Here is a 22324-nt window from a genome sequence, read left to right on the forward strand (position 1 = left end):
ACATTCTTTGGGAGAAAACACCACTTTTTAGCTTTGTCATTACAACTGCTTTCAGAGTATTAATTTCACATTATGTTTTAAGGACACTGCCAAGAATTTATTACAACATAAAATTTCTGAATGTAGCCTGTGCTAATGGCTACGCTCTTTGTGCTTTTCTCATATTTTAGATGTTGTACAGGATTCTGTCTCTGAGAAAAAAACCAAATAGTCCAAGTGGAGCCAACATCAAAGGCTTCCCTTATTCTAATCCCAAACACCAAAAGCAATTTCTCCAACAGCACACCTGTACTTTGACCCAAGAACGTTAAACTATTACCTGGGACACTCCTTATTTTCTTTATCAAAAAGTCTGAAGATAAGCAAGTGTGGGGCCTTGGATAACCAAATTATTTTCACAAGATTTGGTTGGGGTTTTTTTTTTTTTCCTTAAGGTCAGTAGAACACACTCAGATGACACTAAAAATAACAGTATGGAAATGTTTTACATATTGAACACTGGCCAAGTTCTTTGTAAGGCCTTAACTTTTTTTTTTTTATTATTATTTTGGGAAAGCATCAAATGTGATACATTATCCTCTCAGCTGAACATCAAGATGCTCTGTGTCAGCAATCTTTATAGTGAAACAACAACAAAAAAATATTGTGAATTGTTTAGGGATGGGAAGAAGGAAGGAAAGCTGGAAACTTTAAGGCAGACTGCTAAAAACTTAAAAAAACAAATATACATATATATATACACACATATACATAGTCCAGACTGCTAAGATGAGCATATTTAAAACAGGACAACTGAACACAGTAGTAAGGATTCTGGTGAATGAGGACAATAAAATCCCTTGAGTTACACTTCACTATGTTCTTCTGAAAACCAAAGCAACTCTGACAAACACTGAACCATCACAAAGGGCTCCTTCAAGCTTTTTTCTCCCTCCCTTTCTGGTTCCTCCCACAGCCCCTGACCTCTGCTGTTCTCTGTCAATATTAAGAAAATGGCTGATGATAATTACAAATTAGAGAACAGTGAAGTAGTAAAACTGAGAAAATCTGTAGTGAAATCAAAATCCTGCACCTCCCATCCAGGGTACTCTGCAGCTTAAATATTCAAGCTTAAATTAATAGCTTTTTCTGAAAAGATACTCATTTTGAAGGTAAGCAAACAGGATGTATAAAAAATGACAAGCTCACTGAGAACCAGCCAGTAACAACAGTCCAAGTGCCAAATAAAACAGGCAGTTTAAGGCAAAAGCTGGGTTTATGTTATCATGTTACATTTAATCATAACATAACCAAAGCACATGATGTAAGAGAGCTGTTCTACTGAGCTGTTCTTTAAGTAGAAATTTGAGTTTCAATTACAAAGGCTCTGGGTCCCAACATCACAGTTAAAGCTGCACAGAAAAACAGTTCAAATTGGGAGTTATTTCATGACTTGATGAGAGAAGCAAAATATTTCTTCCCACACATACCACATGCTGAAGGGGTTTAGGGAAGATTTTTGGGCATTTTAAGATCTTTCTGATGATGAAAAGCCAGAAGTGTTCAAAAACTACCTATATTTGCAATTTTTAATAGGCTTTATAGTTTCTTTTAGTCTCTGCAGTTTAACCATTTTCAACTTGAAAAGGGTCCGTTCACATGCACTAAAGTGCTTTGCAGATAATTATAAATTTTTCAGGGCACAAATCATGTTCTGTCTCTATAAATTGCATAAAACATTTATCAGTACTAAAAAACATCAGTAACAGGGGAAGGATTATAAAAGAAATTATTGAATCCATTATTAAGAGTTAGAGAATCTTAAGGCAAAAGGGTACTCATCAGTCTCGACATGGATTTCTTGCCACGTTCTCTCTCTGACTCCGTATTTTTGGTGTGATCGAGCGCTTGTATTTTGGAAAATGCATTCACTATTACATTTCTCTGTAAGTACAGTTAACATGACAGTTCATAGTTTTATTCTAGCCTGTGTGGTTTAGCATAAAAACAAACTTGCTCCAGCTCGTGTGGCCGCCAATGTGCAGGCAGAGACATTTACAAAATCTGCCCACGGCACATCTGTGCGTCACACAAATGCCATCTCCCCCTCTCACAGTGACAGCCTCAGACTTCTGCAGTGACACACTTTGTGAAAAACATACAATTACAAAAAATGGACTTCTTCTGAAACAAAATACAGACTGACAACAGTTGGAGAAGCAATTACATTGGTTTGGTTTCCATTTGATTTGATGTAGTAAAAAAAAATTCCAAAATAAGAAACCTTACTCTGATTTTTCTAGGTTTTAGAAACCAGAAACAGGAGGGATGTCAGTAGCAGGATAAACAGCAGTGTGCTGAAAAGCTGCAGGAGCATTCTATTTCTGCAAGCCAACAGGAAACACATTACTTTGAATTTTATCAAAGATAATCATCACTGAGTTCATGCAAAGTAAACTGGAAACTCATTCTGTTGTTCAGAAAGTGGACATGGCATAGGGAAAGATGCTGGAAAACGAGTTTAACTGCTTCCTACTGACTGTGATTTCTGAAAAATTGGGAGAAAATGACAGCTGAGAGCTTACTCAGTGCAATACAACAGCTATCAGATAACTCCCAGAAACCAAGAAACCATTATGACTATTTTCCAGAATATCACAGAAGAACATGACGCTTGAATCCTTGAACTTGGCACTGATCTTCATAACACATTATTTTCCCTATTTTCTGGATATAAAGCAAACCAAATTTGTGCAGGTGTATCACTGCAGAAGTAAAAAACCAGCAGTTATTACTTCTGCTCCCTAACTTTGGTTACAGCCACGCTCCTTTTGCTTAGCAGGTATTTTGACAGCACAACAATTATTTCAGAAGAAACTGCAGCTTTTAAAACATTTTCATCAATCTTTTAATTCATTCTGTTCCTCTGGGTCGGGACTGTCAACCCAGTTACAAAAGGAAGATGAAAAACAAGTGCTGAGAATATCAAATGAAATCTGAAAAATAACTCTGTGATGAAAACTGTACATCCATGAGTAGCCCATTTATTTCATCTGCACTGTAAACCAGATTAAAATAAAGTACATTCAACCAGTGAATAAACAGGTGCTGGTCAATGAAGTTAATGCTTGAAGAAGAAACTCCACCTGTGCTCTTTTTCTTTTTTTCAATAATTAATTAGCCTTACTTCCTTATGAAGTCTAGACCATCACTATACATTGTGAAATGTGACCCTCGGGCTGAGATACAATTCTCAATTTAATCAGAGCTATACATCCCTTAAAGCTTATGTTAAATAGTTCACATAAAGATAATTAAACTTTTATGTCAAAAATATTTAAAGGACAACATAACTAGTAGCTTAATTCTCTGGGAGGTATGACAAGGACCCACAGCAGAATATGGGAGAGCTTTCCACCATACGGGAAGCCTTTGATTTCAGTGAGTAGTCTACCAACCTCTGGATAATTGAGTTTGTGAAGGAACACCAGCCACACTCAACATCTGGTTAAAGAACGAAAAATATGTAAGAAGAGGCTGTGCTGGTTACCGCAAGTTTAGTTCCAGAAAGAATATGAAAGTAGAGTTCCATCTACGCCAGGAACATTACAATTCATTATGGGGATTAAGTGAATTAATAGTGGGAGCTTTATCCTCAGTGTGGTTCTCTGCAGCCCTTCCTGGGCCAGGAGTGCCATCAGGCATTGCAGGGAGGGATAGAGAGGGAAAAAAATCAGTTTAGAGCATTCTGTCACCAGTTACTCTGCAGTACACCAAGACTGGTGTGGGACCCATTTTCTTTTTCAACAGATGTGTTGAGAGAATGAGGGTGGGGGCTTGAAGGGAGGAAGGAATGGTTTCATTCTGCATGATGAGACACTGCCACACAGGAAGCATCAAGGCCCAGTGTGAAACTTCCTTTCACAGCTGCATTATGATTAGTGAAAAATCTGGTGTGTAAACTGCTGTAAAAAGCCCTCATCTGCTGTACTAAACTCTCACTCTCCAAGAAAACCACTGGCAAGTAACTACAAGAACAGTTTCGGTAAAAGGGTTTGCATGAAGCTAAATCTTTCTTTTCCACCAAAGTTATCTAAAGAAAATATGAAATGCAAAAATATGGGGATTGCACCTAGAGGGATTGGTTTGTTTTGTTTTACAGTTATATTTTTTTAAACTGTCCAGAGGAAGTGACCAATATGGTTGCTGAGTAATGCCATGACACTTGTAACATAGGACAACTGGCACGAACAAAATATTTCTAACCTGCAGGTCTGTAGTGCTTTAACTGAAATTTGTTAAATGCTGCACAGACTTACAACCTTGAAATGGAACTGTGTGTACTTTAACTTGGAGAATAAAGAAAAAGCAGTTCAGAACTACACCCAAACAGGCCAGATGAACTGATTGTTTATTAAACATGTAAAATGGAGTTATGAGCAGTACCAACTGAATTAATTTGTTTTGTACACTCCCTAATAAATGGTTAGTGAAACAAAGTGTCTGAAGCCTGGAAGAGGATGGAGAAGAATGAGCCAAAGTACATGAATTAAAATCTTATTTTTATACTGCATATCCAATCTGTACAAAGCTCTTCAGACAAAAGTCTGGAGCTGTTAGGAATGAGATTAAATCTCATCCTAAAGAACTTAAAAGCAACTACACTGGAAACAGAAATTCTGCAACTGCTTATAGCATATCTTAAATTAGATAGTTGTCAAACTATCTAATAGTCTGACAGTTAAAACAGTCTGATAGTTAAAACAGTATCTATTTAGATAGTGTTCCAAATCTCTAAAAATGTGAGCAAACACTAACAGCCTAACTACTCTCTTAGAAGATATGTGAAGATGTGTGACAGACCTGTTTTTTCTCCAAGCAGCAGTTGATGCAGGACACCATCACAGCACCATGAATATTGCTCCAATAACTATAAAAGAAGCCCAGAATGTAACTTTTGCCAAACTTCACTAACTAAAATCACAAAATACTAATGAAATTATTCCCTTACTTTTGTCAGTACTAATCAAAGCAAATCGCTGACTTTTTTCCCCACTGAAATGCAGTGAACTCTTAAAGCAAACAGGACGCTCTGCCAATAATAAAAAAAAAATAAAGAGCAATGTCAATAAATACATTAATGAAATGAAAATTAGGTGGTGTCATTTTGTCTTATTAAGTGTTGGGTACTTTCTGAGCTTTAACTAAGTTTTGGTGTTAGTCTTTGTTTCACTGATTCTGCCAAGTTTTATGTATAAAAAAACCTTACATGAAAATACTGTCATTCTAATAGAGCGCACATGATGCAGAAATTTTTTTTCTTCCTTTAAAAGTACATTTTTCCCTGTAAGACAGAAGGCAAGATAATTTATATTGCATCAGAAAGCATGCACATATTAATGATGGGGAATGATGAAGAACATAAATAGTTTCCATTTTCATATTCAAAAACAAGTACCTGCAAATTAATGCTAAAAGCAACTGGCCTATAAAGGAGCCCTGTTTCCATGCCAACTGATAACAGAAAAACATGTAATTCAACAAAAAATGAATAACCTACTAAACAAGAAAATACAGAGCAAGTGGAAGTGCTGGAAATCAAGATTCTGACCATACCCAACTATTTTACAAGAATAGCAAAGAACACAACAATTAAATTGCAATTTAAGACATGAATGGTGTGCACTAATGGCACTTCATCATTACAATACTTCTAAAAGCTGTCAGTCTCTAGTCATGAAAAACAGGATCCAGAACACTTCTATTAAGAAGGAGGGAACATTCTTATGGAGGTTTCGTATGAAAGCACCGAGCTACTTTTCAGTGCACATCTTTCATAAGGATTTTAATTTTTTGTCCTTAAGGCCTTGCTTTGCACCTCACTCACAGACTTGTTCTGGGGTCCTGCAATCAGTCAGCAGAGCTGGTTGCAGAGTGAGGATGTTGCTACCTGAGTGTTCATTGCAAAATCAAGGACATTAGAAATGAGCAGATATGTATCTGCACAAGAGCAGCTCACATGGCCATGTGCACGTATTTATCTGATGTAATTAAATTTTTCTATGTGTATAAGCAAAATTCAACTTCACAGCTGATAAGACTGTGCTACCACTAGCAGTATTAGAGCAAAAAAGGAAGGAAGTTCATAAATAAAATCATGGGATATACAGTCCACACGTGTCAATTTCTATAAGGACAAACCAGATTTAAAATTTAAGAAAGAAAACTTAGAAATACTGGATTAACAAAAATGCTACTGATCTAAATATAACTAGTTCCAAGATACTGAAAATGCACGCATTTACATGCAATAAAAACAGTAGTTTATGTTCTTTAAACCTCAAGAAATAAATAACCCCAACTAAAAGGTCCATAAACCTTGTGTTCTAAATGAATACAAACTGAAGACAGGACAATAAATTGCTGTTTCTTAGTACATCATTATTTTATCAAGCAACAGTGCTTTTCTTCCTATTTAGCACTTAAAAACATATTAAAAGTCATTAGAGGTTTAAAACAGATAAAAATTATAGTTACAGAAGTGGAAGTTGGAAACACCACCACTAATGCATTTCAGTCCATTTGAATTTTACTGTTTTGTTGCTTTCTGCATAAGTAGAGAATAGAAAACTACAAGTGCTTGTATGCACCCAACTGACTTCATATTTATGTGAACACAGAGGTTGTTACATGACAATGGGCCTAAACACTGCATGGAAAAATGCAAAGTTCACAGAAAATGATCTTTAGTTTCATTTACGAGCCTCAGTCTGCATAGGGACTTCAATGACATCAGTGGATGAAAGAAAATAATTATACAGCCATGTTCCAGCTTATCCAGATAGCATGAAAGATTAAGGGTTTCAGATTTTCTTCTTCTGTCTATTCAGAATTTACTAAGAACTGAATTTTTAGATGTGACAGTTGCTTGCTGCCCTTTTAAACAAGCATTGATTTTTCTAGGAAAAGCTTTGTCCTTTAAGGGTAATAAGTGTATGTATTCTAGTAGAAAAGATCTAAGCTGAAAAGTTTTTAAGTCACCAGGATTTTTTTTTTTTTAGTAAAACCCATGCTCCCATCACAGCTCAGAAAACTATACAGTAAGCATTCAGGATCCCTGGAATTTTTTAGGCCTCACTACATTTCTCCAAACTTTCCCTAAGGCTGGCTAGAGCCAATTGACTGCATTTCTGCAGTTCTTGTACAAGTGAAAAATGACATTTCAGCTGTGTGGAGGGGCTAGGATTTCTGCATCTTTCTTCACGTATAAACTACTGCTTTTAGGCTTACACACTAAATTCCTGTGTGGAATCCTTATAGGAAAAAAAAAAAAAAACTCATAAAAAGAAGAATCTACACAAAGGCCCAAGACACTGACTATTCCCAACTGATAAAACTCCGTATGTGAAGTCATGTACGTCACAATTACCTCCGTGGCATGCCAACTCTTCAGAAACTCCTGAAGTACAAAGATATGAATTCCAACAGGGAAAAATGTATTTTAATAAATCCTTATCAATGTGTAATATTACGAAATTACAAAACAGCAGCAGCAACTGAAAGCTGCCTGTGCTGTGGCTGGCTGACAGTACCTGCACTCCCAGCTCCACGCTTCCCTGGCAATTAATTCCTGCTACGTTTTGGAAGGACGAGGAGTGACAAAGCTGAGTAAGATGAAAGGTCAGTTCAGCTTTTCACACCTTCACCTCTTTTCATCTATTGTCAAAGAATCTCTTCTGTTCTACAAACACCTTTCTATTTTTTGGAGCCTTCTGGAAGTCAGTTCTATACTGATGACATCGTTTCACTACCGTGGATGAAATCATCCACAGAGCGCACGGATTTTTCACACAGCACTGCCTTGGGCAAGATCTTAAAAGGCAACAGAGCAGAAGACGCAATGTTATTTAAATATGAAGAGAAGAACAATAATGAAATAAAAAATAAATCATTTTCAACAGAGCAACAACTGGAAGGGCAAACAGCAACAATTTCATGTTCAGCAGCACTTCTTAGCCTTGGCCAGCACTGTCTGTTTATATAACTGAAAGAAAGAATGCTGCCCTGAACTTGCCCATTATCCCACAGAAAAGGTATTGTGGGAATGTTAGCTTTTACCTGGCTAACTTCCAGATGCTGGCAGAAAAAAACGCCCTTTTAAAATTTTAGTCAACTGAAAAATACTTGACATTTTTCACATTTTACAATTATTCCACGTTACGTATAAACCAACATAGGCCTTGAACTAAATCCATATAAAATGGTCATAGTATGATAGACTGCTGTGCAAAAGAAGGAATCAAGGGGCTTCACGGCCAAACCAAACAGCCAGTACTGTATTACTCAAACCACAGCAGCTTTGCTCAAAGCAGGTAAATTTCTAGGATAGCAGAAATGTCTGCAATGTCCATAAGAGCACTTGCTGGACAATGAGAGCAGCAACTAAAAAAAAAGTGCCATCCCAATTTCAGGAATGCAGCCCAATGCTGAGAAGCTGAGCTGGCAACATGTGACCAAGATGTTGTTTGAACCCTGCATTCTGTCATACAGGTAATGAGAGAAAAATGCATCTTGCTATGCATCTAGTATCTGCATGGGAAGCACAACAGAAACTGCAACAGAGAAAAATCACAGAATCATTTAGACTGAAAAATACCACCAAGATCATGAAGTGCAACCTGACACTGTCAAGACCATCACTACACAATGTGCCACGTGCCACACCTACAGGTCTTTTAAGTTATCTCCAAGGACTGTACCTCTACCAGTGCCCTGGGCAGCCTGTTTAAATGTTGACAAGCCTTTCTGTGAAGAAATTTTTCCTAATATCCAGTCTAAATCTTATAATGGAGCTGTAAAGGTAAGTAAGGTCTCATCTCAGCCTCCCTTTCTCCAGAATAAATAACTGGACATACTTCAGCACCTCAAAGTAGTTTTTATAGTGAGGGGCCCACAGAAACACAGGACTCAAGGTGTGGCCTCACCAGTGCTGAGTACAGAGGACAATCATTGCCCTGGTCCTCCTAGCCACACTACTGCTGATACAGCCCACGATGCCACCAGCCTTCTTGGCCACCTGGCAACACTGCGGCTCATGTTCAGCCACTCTTGACCAGCACGCCCAGGTCCTTTCCCACTGGACACTTTCCACCCACTCTGCCCTGAGCCTGGAGCTGCAGGGGGTTGTGACCCAAGGGCAGGAGCTGGCACTTGGCTTTCTTGAACCTCAGACTCACTGATCCATCCTGCCCAGATCCCTCTGCAGAGCCCTCGAGTCCTCCAGCAGGTCAACACTCACACCCAACTCAGTGTCATCTGAGGACTTGCAGAGAGTTCCCTCAATCCCCTCACCCAGGTCATCAATAATGGAACTGGAGAGAACCAAAGCACAGTAACTGTGGACTTGAGAAGACCCCAATACAAAATGAGCAAAAATCCCCTTTCTGTTTTAAACAGAAGGCATTTTTCTTGCTCTTTTCCATCTGGCACTTCAAGTAGCTGTCTTTACTTAACAGTCATCTTGAAGTTTTTAATAAGTCGTACAATGTGCAAACTCAAACTGAAAGAAATTATCCCTTACTTCTTCTCTTCCAAAGTTCAACTGTTAACTAAAAATAGCTCCCAGTCATGTTTCTGCTTTGCATCCCAGCAGGAGCAAGGGTACTCAGTGCTGACACACCATTCCCATATTCCAGTGCACAGCACATGGAGCTGCAGCCTCCTCACTCACCAGTGCTCTGCTGGCTCATTTGCATGCGTGTCCTGTCAAGCTAATTGGCAAAATACAACTTCCCCATTCAAATATACAGGAGGGGTTTTTGCTGTTTGAAGAGGAAGAGCCTTAATGGTGGAAATTTTTAATTTGCAGAAAGCAAGCCCTTCAGTCACAGTGGAATGTTTTGCACAGCATTGTGCTCAGTCAAGCCACAGGCTGTTTTTAGTAAGTGCATTTACCTTAAGCCAGTTCACAAATGAAAGCTCACTGCCTCCCAAACTGTTTCTGTGTGGTAAAACAAGACACAAAAAGATTGACCAAGAACCTACTCAGAGCACCATTAACTAAAGAATCCTAATTTGGTGCTATTTCCAACAGATCCCAGAGTGCTCTCCCAGGTAATCTCACCGTCAGCTGCATGCACAGAATGCAGGCACAGAAAAATTAAGTGAATTATCCCAGGTCACTTCTGAGAATTCTCACAAATGTGACAGAACCACCATGAGCATCTGGGCAATTCCACAGCAACTTGGGACACCTGCTGCCACTGCCATCTCTGCTCCCTTCTCTCTTCCAATTCCCCTGGCAATAATTTGACCACATTTGCCCTGAAAGTCAGTACCTGTACTTGACTTCAGTAGTCAGTACTAAGATTTTTAGTAACCAGAAGCTTCTTCTACAACAAAGAAACAAAAAAAAAACAAAACAAAAAATAAACAAACAAACAAAAACAACAACAAAAAAACCAAAACACTAACTAGAAAACATCCTGAACAAACAAAAAACTTCAGGAAGGTGATTCAGTTCTCATGTAGGACATTAAATTCCTAACACAGGTCCTTCAGTGATGTTCCTTTTATAGAGAGGCACAAATCCCACACAAAGCAGCTGTATTTATGCTCAAGTGTGCTTCAAAACTAGAACACACATGCCTAACAATGTCATTGCAAAGTACAAAGTAATTTGGTCTTCCTGATTCCTAAATATCTTAATGCAAATGTGAAATAAGCTTAGTACACTTAGTCCCACTTCAGTTACTTAAAAAGAGTTCAAACAGGCTTGCACTACCTTAACTAACTCCATTTAAAATCATACTTAAGTAAATGCAAGCCATTTCCCAGGTATTATATGGCTTATTCACTTTTTTCACTATGCACTCCTGCGATCAAAGACATCTTAGATGTAACAGGTGAGGTTATTTACTATTTATAAAAACAGCCACTGTTTAATATTCTTTTTAGAATTAGTCTTCTAAAATGAAAACTGATTTTTATTACTTCTCTTTGAAAATCTGAGAGAGAAGTAGATGATTTTGACATCATTTTTTCCTGCACCAAAAAAGAAAAATCCCCTTCTGCCAATAAATCTTTAGGGCACTTCAATAGCTGCTGGAATTGTGTAAACACTTTAGAATATTCATCATTTCTATAAGAGAGTATCCCTTATAGAAATGACAGCAAAAAACCCCAAACTTAATTTTCAATTTCTTGGGAAGTTTTTTTTTTTCCCCTTGACTATGGGTCTAAGAAAATAGTTTCAATTTATGTATTTGTTAACAGATTTTTTTTAATGCATTTTTTAAACAAAGCCACAAAGCTCAGAAAAATCACTAACAGAATTTAACAGACTTAAAAAACAGTTCAGATGGAAGATGGTAGCAAAGTTATGAAAATCAATGCAAAACTGCAATATTCACAGTACTTCAAGTTCTCAATTACTGGCTCCGTGCAAGACACTCTTTTGTACTTTCTTAATTCACAGGACTAAGAAAATAAGACTCATGATTTTGGAGAGTTCCCATAATCCTGAGTCTTTCAACTGAGTGGCAGAACTCGTTCCTCAACTGCAATAAGGAAACAAACCAATCTTTGAACAACATTTTGGTAGAAGTGTTATCCTGCAATAACTCAGGTTTAGTGTGGAGGATGCAGCCAGAATCCTTTCGATTTGTGAGCCCACTCCAACTCCCATCAATACCAACCAGAAGCAGAATAATTTAATGTCCTGCAGGATCCAAATCCGTTAAGACAGGGAAAGTTGTGCCTGCAGCTTGCTGCTCTCTTAATTCCTACTAAAAACCTTTTCTATTTCTTTCTCTAAGGAGATGGTTCACTGCTGAATACACAATGCTGGTTTTAAATTTTAGATGGCTCCAGGGTGGTCACAAGACAAATGCCAAGAATATTTGCACACCTCTCTATTTACAGTAAGAAGGAAAATCATCTGGATTCAAGGATTCAAAACACAAGATCTCTTGAACAAAGACATGGTAAGACAAAGCCTTGAACAGAAGTCTGCCAAATACAAACAGCACACATAACCAGCCCCAAAAGGCAATGTATTGTGAAACCTTTCAAAACCATACAATACTACAGGAATTAAGTAAACTTAAAGCTCCCCTGCAATAGTCTCGTCATAGCTAATTTGTGATTTCCTGTACGCTCAGTACTAACAGCACAATGGAGCCTCTATTGTGGGCCTCCTCCCACAAGCTTTTGAAAAATGCAAGACATTCTTTTTATCTGGACTGGCGTGGCTAAAATACATCGAGCTCTACATAGATAAAAGGTCATTTTAGATGCTGCTTCTGCTCATAAAACTAAAAAATGAAAATGTGCTGCCTGGTGGTGCTGAGTTTAAAGTTCACAAAGGAGCAGTGCTGTGGTGGCTAAACTGCTGACCACGGATCTGAGGCAGGGCAGATGAAGGAAACCACTTTGGTTTTAGGGCAACAAGAGAAGATTCCACATTGAGAACTCTGCAAATACAACACAACTAAAATCAGCTTTGAGAGTCTCGCAGGAGCTGGAAAAAACGAATGAAAATTTGACAGAATTCGTGGGATAAAGCAACCAGTACTAACTGCACATCTTGATTGAGGGTGAAGGTATTAAGTCCTTTAGGTGCAAGTAACTACTTCATGGAGGTACTAAAAATGGATATTGCATACTCTTTATCTTAAAGGATCCTGAAAGCTAACACAAGCCAACCAAAATGAACAAGACTTTCTGCTGGTAGCAGAAATGAAAAACAATAATCCTGGCACAGGACAGGCTGGGAAAAAAGCACAACCAGCACAGACAGTATGCAGACACAGTATGCAGGAGAGAATTTGGTCCGGATGCAAAACAAAACCCAAAATGCTGCAGTGGCTTTGATCAGCACCTTAACGACCTTCCTTAGTCAAAAAATAATGTGTTAAAATGGAATTAGCTGCCCAGTTCCAGTCAGCATGGGAACACACACATACAACACTGAATTACTCAAGATCACTTCTCAGTAACCCTGATTATATGAATGGGAAAATCAACGACATGAGAAAGGCTGTGATACACATTAATACTGTTCACTGAAGCACCAGACACACATTAAGATGGTTGGTAGACCACAAATGTGAAAATGCTCATTACCCAGTTGAAAATAAACAGTTTAACATATCTGGTACAACACATTAAAGTGAAAAAATATTTAAGTATCAGTTTAAGAGTTTGGAGACTGGCTTGTGGTTATCTCTGCTAAACACTTTTGTCCTGCATGACTCTGCAAAGACTGAAGCTACGCACTCAGCAAGAGACAAACCGGCTGCAACCATCTAATGAAATTTGACTCATCTGGGAATTTTGATGAACTGCTCCACACCAGTGTTTCTGCTAAGCCATATATTTTCCTTGCAGGATTGAGAGTGCTGCAAATATGCAAAAAGCAACATCAATTTTGGACTGTTTGGCTTAAAATAGAAGGTTAATTCTGAAAATCCATATTCAGGTAAAAATACCACAGAAGCTGATGGAAACTTTGCAATTATAAATTAAAGGAACAGGGATCTGCATCAATGGCACAGTCATTACCGTCTGTCAGCCCCCAGGAGCACCTCTTGCTGACTGTAAGTCTGACTAAGAACTGCCTGGGGCAGTTCTCTCTTCCTACAAACCCTCCTGCACATCAGCCCAATCCAACTGGAGAGCACACATCCTGGTACAGCTTCTTTCTGGCTCATTCTCCCAACTTCTGACTCACCCAAGTGCTATGATGACATTTTGCAGAGTGAAAAAAATCTATGTGTAGCAGCAGATGATGAAAATCCCCTGCAGTGCTGCTTCTCTCCTGGCTCTTTTCTGAGCTCTGCCTGGCCAGTGCACTGTCTGAGCATGCTGCAGGACAGCCCGCTGGCCATTCCCCTGCCTGGCTGGGCACACAGGGCTTCAAGGGACACAGTGCATGCTCCTGCCACAGGACAGGAACACAGCTCGATGGGAATGCAGCAGGGACAGCCTTGGAGACTCCCACTTGCCATTCCTGCTGTCATCACGTGGCAGTCACAGGCTAATTTTCCTATTGATCATGTTTGGAGGGTGGGAGAGAAGAACAATCTGCCACATTGCAGCATCAACAGCAGCAAGCCCAGCTTCCAGACTCTGCCATGAACAAAACTGAAAGCAGGACCGCTCTCTTCTGCTGCCCCAAGAGCTCAGCTTTTCTAAATCACTATTGCTGTGGTTAGACCCTGCCCTGACTGCCCAACAATCTGTGGGTGAGGGCCTACATCCCTTCTGCACAAACCCAGACACATTCAGGTAATTGTGCACCACACTGGGCTGCCCACCGTGGCTTCCCCCACTACAGACATTTCTCACCTCAGAAGGTCACACGTGAACCAAGCACAGAAGGTGCCAAAGCAACGCCTGCTCTGAAAGGCAGCAGAAGTTGTGCTCTTGTCATGTTCTACATAGCAGTGTGAGAATTCATTGCTATTAAAGCTTTCAGCACATCCTGCCAGGACAGAACTCCCACCCCCCTGATAACAGGGTGTGTCTTTGTCCCACAGCAGAAGATGGAATCTATCAAAAAATACTGGTGCTGTTCAGGAAGACTGTTAGAGCACATCCAACAATACAGAGTTTGGACTGCACACAGGAATCTGGAACTGTGACTCAAGTCAAGAAATGTTTCCCTGCTTCCTTCCTTTTTTTTTTTTTTTTTTTTTTTTGTGAGTGAGCATCAGAGCTCCCCTAAATAGACCAAAAGGAGAGGAGGGGTAACGTGGTGAGCTCTGGCACACAGGCAGAAAGCGTGAACAACTTTCACTGCAGACTTATGTAACTTTGCTGGTGGTGACACAACTCGCTGAAGGGTGGTTTAGGCACGGATAAGGGACATCCACTGACCTGTAAATAGAACTATTAAAAAATATGCCTTGAAATACCTCACATAAAGCAAAATTATATAATCACATTGCCTCGTGTTTTAATACTGAAACAACAAAGGCTTCATATGCAACAGAAATGAAAGCTTTCTATTAATACCTCAACTTGAGAATTAGCTGAACAATTGTCCCCAGTCCCCAGGGCCAGCTTTTTCTGCTTTCTGCATAGGATCCCTTCTGGCTGACTACCCTGGAACATATACTGCAAAGAAGTTCCTCTAAAAGCCCCTTGAAAAAGGTAGGTATAAAAAAAAATGAAAATGCAAGGATAAGTAACAGTCATCCAAAATAAATACCAGCATGAAACATGCTATTGTATTAGCTACACTAAGTTCAAAGAAAAAAAAAAATCAAACAATGTCAATTTTCAATTACGTTGATTAGAAACAATCTGGATAATTAGTAAATAGAATAATAATATAGGAACCATGATATGTTTGAAATGAAGCGACAGAAATATTCCAGAAGAGAGAACAAGCTAATTCATAATCTTCCTCAAAAATTAATTTCTCATTCTGCTATAGAAAACATAAACACTTTGTTTTGCACATCAAAAAACAATTAACCTATTCATCTAAGGCACAGATGTTTTTCAGGAAAGGTTTTTTGAGCAATTTTTTTTTTATTTGGTGTTTAATTTTACCTTGTAATTTTTTTTTTAAATTATCATTTCATTATTGCTGAACACCCATAGGGGTAAAGACCCAGGTTAAGGCAGGCATGCACTCCTGGGCTGTTTTCAGTGGGCAGAGCCTGAGGGTGGGGCTGGGGAATCCAAATCCAGATCCTCCCATCCTGACACACCACAGATTGCAGCTACTGCATGGCACAAATTAGAGGAGCCCAGGGACTGTCTCCCGTTCCTCGAGGAACCAGAGACGTCTCTGGTCATGTTAAAAAACAATCTGAAGTTTTTACCCAGTTCAACCACCAAATCAAAGCTGAATACCAAAGGGCCCCAAAAGCACCAAAAATGAGTCTACTCTGGGGACTCTCAGCACCTTTTTTGTGTTATGAACAATTTGGGATGCACCACCACATGAGGCCACACACCTGTTTCAGTCAGCCAAAACTTGGATGCTGCCAGACTCCCAAAACACTCCTGATCACCTTAATCATTTGGGGAGATGGGCTGAGGATCAATGTGCACTGGAAAAGATCCTGTCCTAACCACAGCTCAGAGATCCTGAACCACAACTGGAAGCGCCGCTGAACTTCTCCAGTACTCCCAGATGAATACTGGTGAGGGAGCAAAGGGTTACATTTCAGCAGGAAATGTTAATTTTAGATTTATCTGCAATGCATGTTTTCCTGATCAATTAATAGACTAAAATGAATCATCATCTTTGCTCTTGAGGCAACAGGGGAGAAAGAGACCCGAAACTACAGCTGGGAATTTGTTTTCCCGAGCTGTAAATCCATTGCTCCTGTGTCTGGGAGTGAGAAAGCACGTGCAGCTGAGGAACTAAGGCTAAAGGGCTCTGTACTACAACTTTTATCCTCACCTTAAATTTTAGGACATGTATTAAAAGTGTAACTTCATCTCTACTCTCACACTAAATAAATAATTATGGGGCCAGGAGGTGAGGGAGCCTCAGAGGAGGCTGCTACACTGCTGCACTGCCAACTGCTCTGGGATTTGAAAGCTTGACACATGCTGGAGTATCACCTCATCAATGTTCCCAGCTGGCTTGGGAGGCAAAAACCTGACTACTACTCTTAAAGGCAGGTCTCACACACGAGCAGCCAAGTGCTCCAGATAAGCTTCAAGAAATACAGTTATTACAAATGAATGGTACATAAGTCAAAACAAAATGGCAACAAGAACTTTTAGCCCGAAACATCAGCACAGTTTCAAGTTTTAATTCTCTTATCTGAAATACCATTGTATTTCAAATAGGAGAATTAAAGATCATGCTGCTTCTCAGCATCTTTGCTTAAAAGACATTAAAATCTGTGCCTTTGTACATACTCACTGCTGTTCAAACTGCTTTCTAGTAAAATAAGCTTTTTTTTTTCTTCCATATTCACAGTATTTACATAAAACAAGGTACTTCGGGAGAATGTCAGCTTTCTACCCAAAAGGGATGACCCAGCCTAGTCAGTGATCTGCAGTAGATGTTCTTATTTCATAATGAGGAATTGACTTTATGCTTCAAAACGTTGGCAAGTGCACTACTGCATCTGTATGATAGCACTTCACAGTGTGCAGCCCAATCCTAATCTCTGGGATCACACTTTTGGCTAAGAGCTGCAACCCCCTCTGTTTACACTGCAAATAAAACAATAGCTCTTAGAAACTGAGAGATTAATAAATTGAAGGATCACACATTTCTAACAAAGGGCAGACGCTATTTTATCTTTATGATGCAGAAGAACAAGCCAAGAGGTAACCAAAGTGACAAGCATAAGGGCACCTGTAATTTGTTTTATCATGCTATCAGAACTCCATAGGATGACAAAGTATCACAGCCTATACAATATTTACCATGAGGAGCTTTCTGCAAGTAGGGTACTGTGTGCTCAGAAGCTGCATGCTCCAGCTATTCCTTAACTACATATGACAACACTCAACTGCAAAATTCACAGAGGTGACTGGAGGAGTTTCATTTCAAAATAGCAGTTTCATTGACTAAACTCTTCTACTGAGCACGACTACAGCAGTTATCAGGATTATTACTATTTTATTTGTCAGTTCAGTAATGAAATAACACATTCCCTGATGGAGAAACACTGAATCTGTATTATTTGGGGGATATGGGGAGTGTTTACAGAAGGACAGAGAACACACCACTGACTCTGCATCAATTTACACCCTCAATGCCATCAAACAAACACTGAGAAGCTAAATTCACATCCCAAGTATTATTCTATATTAACAATGACAAAAATGAGGGAACAATTTATCTCTCCCATTTTCTCTTATCTGTTTATGAATTGCAGCCACCTCATAAACACCCATTTCTTGTCCAGGCTGGAAAAGAGGCAGGTTTGGGGCAGAGGATTGTTTTGTTTCCTTTTGGTTTGAAATACACCAGCGAATTGCCAATGGGCAAAATATTTTGTCACTACCTCACTCTGGGGATGGCTGACATAATAATAAACTGAAGAGGATGCTATCTGTCAAACATTAAGGAATTCCAATATTGAAATCTTGCTGCCTTTGGGGGTCAATAAAGAGCAACATTATAAAAGACACTAAAGTTAGCAGTTTGGGCTGCTAATTTTACATGCCTGCTTCACCAACGCACAGCTAAAAATAGATAAAACAGATAAGAGCACAGAACAAAGAGATGCACTGGACAATTATCTTTCTGCTGGCAGTCTAATTTATACCCAGCTTTTTAACCCTTTTTATTTGTACAAGAAAGAGATTTTCAAAGTATTATTTAATGCAATCTCAATATGAAATTATTAAAAAATGTTTTATTTTTCTTAGTATTTTCTTGCTCCCTTCCTAGTGGGACAGAATAACAAGGTTTAAAATATTTTAATAAGGGCATCAGGCTACTTGCCAAGGGGCTCGAATACTAAGTAAGAATATTTACATCTTTTAAGACCCTGTAGGAGGAATCAGTGCAATGCTCTTGAAACACGTACACACATCGCAAATATGACAGTTAATTTTAATTCACTGAAAAAGAAAGTACTTCAGTTTATTAGGCCTCATTATTTTCAATGAAGCTAAAGGGATGATTATCTTTAGCTGCTCCAACGTGGCCTAAAAGCAAACATTCTTCCTGATAAGGACAACACTTACTAAAATATAAGGCACTGTGAAATTGTTCAATTTACGTTACAACAGGTGAAATTTTAAAAACCAGCACTGCTAACAATATTTTCCACCATTATTCTGTCCATCTCGGTTCTGTGACTTAAAACCTGACTTTTGAATTTAATTTTTAGAGGAAAACAAAGCAGCACAGCAGTCTGACTCATATCTACACTGTAAACAGGCTTATTCTATGATTTGAAGCCTTCTTTTGGTAACATTTGCTTACAAAATGATAATGTTTATAAACAGAATCGACATTCTGTCTCCTTATGTCTGGGGGCAGGAAAAAAAATCACCTTCACATTAACATGACAATTTATGCCCGGCAATTCTGGAGGCATCACCCTGTGCACATTATTCATGCTACCTTAAAAAAACAACATCATAAATGCATGCTTTAAATAAGAAATAAATAAAAGTAAGGGAAAGAACGAAACAGAGAAATTGAGATTTAGGGGGAAGAGCCTTACCTCTGACACACAACCCGTCCGCAGCTCAGCCAAAACCATCCCACCACCAGCCAGGCCTTAAGCACTTTTTTACAGCAATAAAACGCCGCTTTTAAACTTCCTGTTTATCCAAACACCGGCCCAGCTTTCCTGCAGCTCAGAGCCGGCAGCGCTCACCCCACGAGAGGGGGAACCCAACACCCCAAAGCTCCTCTGGGAGACCCAACACCCCAAAGCTCCTCTGGGGGAACCCAACACCCCAAAGCTCCCCTGGCGAACCCAACACCCCAAAGCCCTCCGGGCCGCAGCTTCAGCGCCCTTTGAGTTTGGTACTTCGGGACGACTCGCACCCCCCGCCCCTCCGCCTCTCGTTTTTATTTCCCTTTATGTTTTCACCCAACCTCAAAAAGCAGCCACCGGGCAAAGTTGCGCCGGCGCTGCGGCCGCCAGGGCAGCCCCCAGCCCGCGGCGGGGCCCGGAGCGGCGGTGACGGGCACACAAAGCGCGGTGGCGGCGGCCGCTCGTGTGTGTCCCCCCCTCCGCCCCGCTCCCCGCCCGCCCCGCACCGCGGCGAACAGGCCGGATGGTTACCTAGAGGCAAGCCCTTGTTCAGGAGGTGCGAACTTCCCATGGAGGCGCCGCGCTCCGTCCGCGCCCGCCGCGGGGAGGAGGAGGACGATGAGGACGAGGAGGATGCCGGGGGGCAGCGCCGCTCGGAGCCGCCGCGGCAGCCGCGGCATATGGCGGCCGCTCCGTGGGCGCCCCCGAACTGAGCGGCGCCTCGGTGCGCGCCCCCGCCGCCGGGCGCGTCCCCCGCCGCCGCCGCGCCCCCCAGGCTCGATCTCCTGGTTCTAGGCGGGCGCCGAGAAGAACGAGACAGCGGGGCGGGCGAGCCTGGCTCGGCCGCGCGCAGCGAAACCGGGACCTGCCCTGGGACGCGATGTCGCCACTGCTTTGTTGTATTTTGTTCCGTTTTATTCAAACTTTGGCTAAGTTAACGCCGGCTGCCTTCACAGAGTCACAGAATGGGTCAGTTTGGAAGGGATCACAGCGGGCCATCGAGTCCAACGTCCCTGCTCAAACGAGGTTTTCCCAGAGCGCATGGCTCAGGATTGCGTCCAGACGGGTCTGGAACATCTCCAGGGAGGGAGACTCCACACCCTCTCTGGACAATGTATTCCGGGTGCAGGCACTGCACAGGAAAGAGAAAGAAGTTGCCCCGCATGTTCAGGTGGAACTTTGCCCATCACTTTCTGCCCACTCCTGGCATCCCAAACCATCAGCACGTCTGGTGTTTCGGCTAAGGCTGTTCTCTCACCAACTAACAGGAATGCAAAACAGCCCCAACGCTCTAATTTTGCCTCTGGGGAGGGCCAGTGCCTCCTGCAGCTCCCCTGATGCGCCCTGAAGAGCCCCAGAACTAACCCCGCGGTCTCCGCAGAGCCGGCACCGCCGCGAGCAGGGGCAGCTCTTAAAAAAAAGAGCAGCGATTTGCCCAAAGTCAATGAATCCAAGGCTGATTTCTTCCCCACGGGAATGCTCCCATCGCGCCCACGTGGCCGCGGTCCCTCGGGGTCACCCCGCGCCCGCCATGCCCTCCCCGCCCGAACAGCGGCGGCGGCGGCCGACGCAAACCAAAGTGGTGGCGGCGCCCCCGCGGCCGCTGGGTCGGCTGACGGCGGCCCCGCCCGGGCGCGGTGAGGGAGCGGCGGCCGCCATGGCCCCGCCGCCTCCTGCCCCGCGGCTTTTCTTCTCCCCAGCGCCTGGAGCTCTGCTCCAGCTCTCCCAGAAACTTTCCCTCTACTGGCACAGCTGCCCCTTCCTCCTTCCCAGCCGCGGGCGGGAAGCGGAGCCGCGGCCGTTCGCTCGTCCGTCCCCACCCACAGCCCAGCCCAGCCCGGCAGCGAACATCCCTTCTCTGGGTTTTTCCAGAAATAAAACGATCGTTTCCTGTCAGCAAACGGCCCCGGCATCCGTCAGGGAGCCGGACCCTCTCGGATAAAGACAGACACTCCTGGGTAGCAAACAAGAGCAATTCGCTGGGAGAACGGACAGGGCTGTAGATTTTTCCCCGGGGTTTTTTGGGAGTTGGTTTGCCCGTGAGGGGAATATTTGAACCCAGAGGTTATGAAGGGTGGTTTCAGCCGCCGAGTTGTGTGGATTTCAGGAATCCGTTCAGAGCACAACTCAAGGCTTTTAGCATACAGGCAGCCTTCAGCAGCTTGGCTTCAGCTCCCTAATAACTCGTTTTCCTCCATCATTTCCCAGGTACTGTGTCCCTTTCATGTGATTATCCACCGGGATTGGGAGGTAACTCCCAGGACAAGTTTATGCAGCCTCTGACTTATCTTCATTTTCCTCCTGTATTCCTGGGAAAGCCTTTTGTGGCTCAGCACAGACGTCTCAGACATGCCTCAAAGAACAGCTTCCCTAAATTCTCACTGTGCATCACCAGGGCAGCATCTAGCCAAGCGCCTCATGTGGGGTTTATATAAATAAATTTGGGTTTAATCACTTTAAAGTGGCTAACCACTTTATTGCCATTTATAGATGTTAGCAAAATATAAAAACACATACATATCAAAGATCTAAGGAGAAAATAATTATTTTTTTCTCCCTCGCTGCTTCAGTTGCCATGTGGCAAAGTATCAGGAATGAGCATTAGGGGGTCAAACACGCTTAAACCACAAGAGAAATATCTGTGAATACCAATATGGATATAAAAATCTCCAGAAAAAGAAATTACTAGAGGAAAAGGAAAAAATCAAAAATGAAATTAAGAATTCAGTTTCATTTTTTCACAGAGAGACATAAACAGATCCAGGCACTGAGACCATGTCCTCAGTGGGGTTACACGACTGGGCAAATGTTTAGATCTAAACTGGAACTGCTGCTTCGGGGAGGGAGGGGAGTGTGGCGCAAAATATTATGACAAGGGGAGTGCTCTAAGTGAGGATAAGTTGGCATGATGAACAGATGGAGGATTCAATAACAGGAGGTTATTAATACTGCAGTTTGGTATTCTCTACGCTACTTCATGAAGGGATTCATATGCTTGCTCTTTTTCCTTTTCTGATTGTACACAGACCTAACAAATACACACATTGTAGGTAACACGGGACTCAGCTCCTCCCTGGCACACCCATCCCTAGTTCATGCTTCCTGGGAAAACATCGTGGGCTGGATCCTCGGCTGATGCTGGC

At 41.5% G+C, this 22324-nt stretch overlaps 1 protein-coding gene across 8 annotated transcripts in view; it reads right to left on the bottom strand.

Annotated features, from left to right (window-relative positions):
* The window catches only part of CTBP1 (C-terminal binding protein 1), a 237330-nt gene that overhangs the window by 46316 nt on the left and 168690 nt on the right, over positions 1-22324 (bottom strand). For 4 of the 8 annotated variants that reach the window (XM_041468838.1, XM_041468748.1, XM_041469009.1 and 1 more), the window contains exon 1: positions 19713-19943. The exons of the other annotated variants lie outside the window; for them this stretch is intronic. In XM_041468838.1, coding sequence (XP_041324772.1) covers positions 19713-19752 — 40 coding nt within the window. In that variant the 5' untranslated portion in view covers positions 19753-19943. Of the gene's footprint in view, positions 1-19712; positions 19944-22324 lie in introns of those variants that run through there. 8 annotated transcript variants of the gene reach the window in all.

Source organism: Pyrgilauda ruficollis, unplaced genomic scaffold, assembly GCF_017590135.1.
Source record: "Pyrgilauda ruficollis isolate IOZ18807 unplaced genomic scaffold, ASM1759013v1 scaffold1, whole genome shotgun sequence".
Classification (NCBI taxonomy): Eukaryota; Metazoa; Chordata; class Aves; order Passeriformes; family Passeridae; genus Pyrgilauda; species Pyrgilauda ruficollis.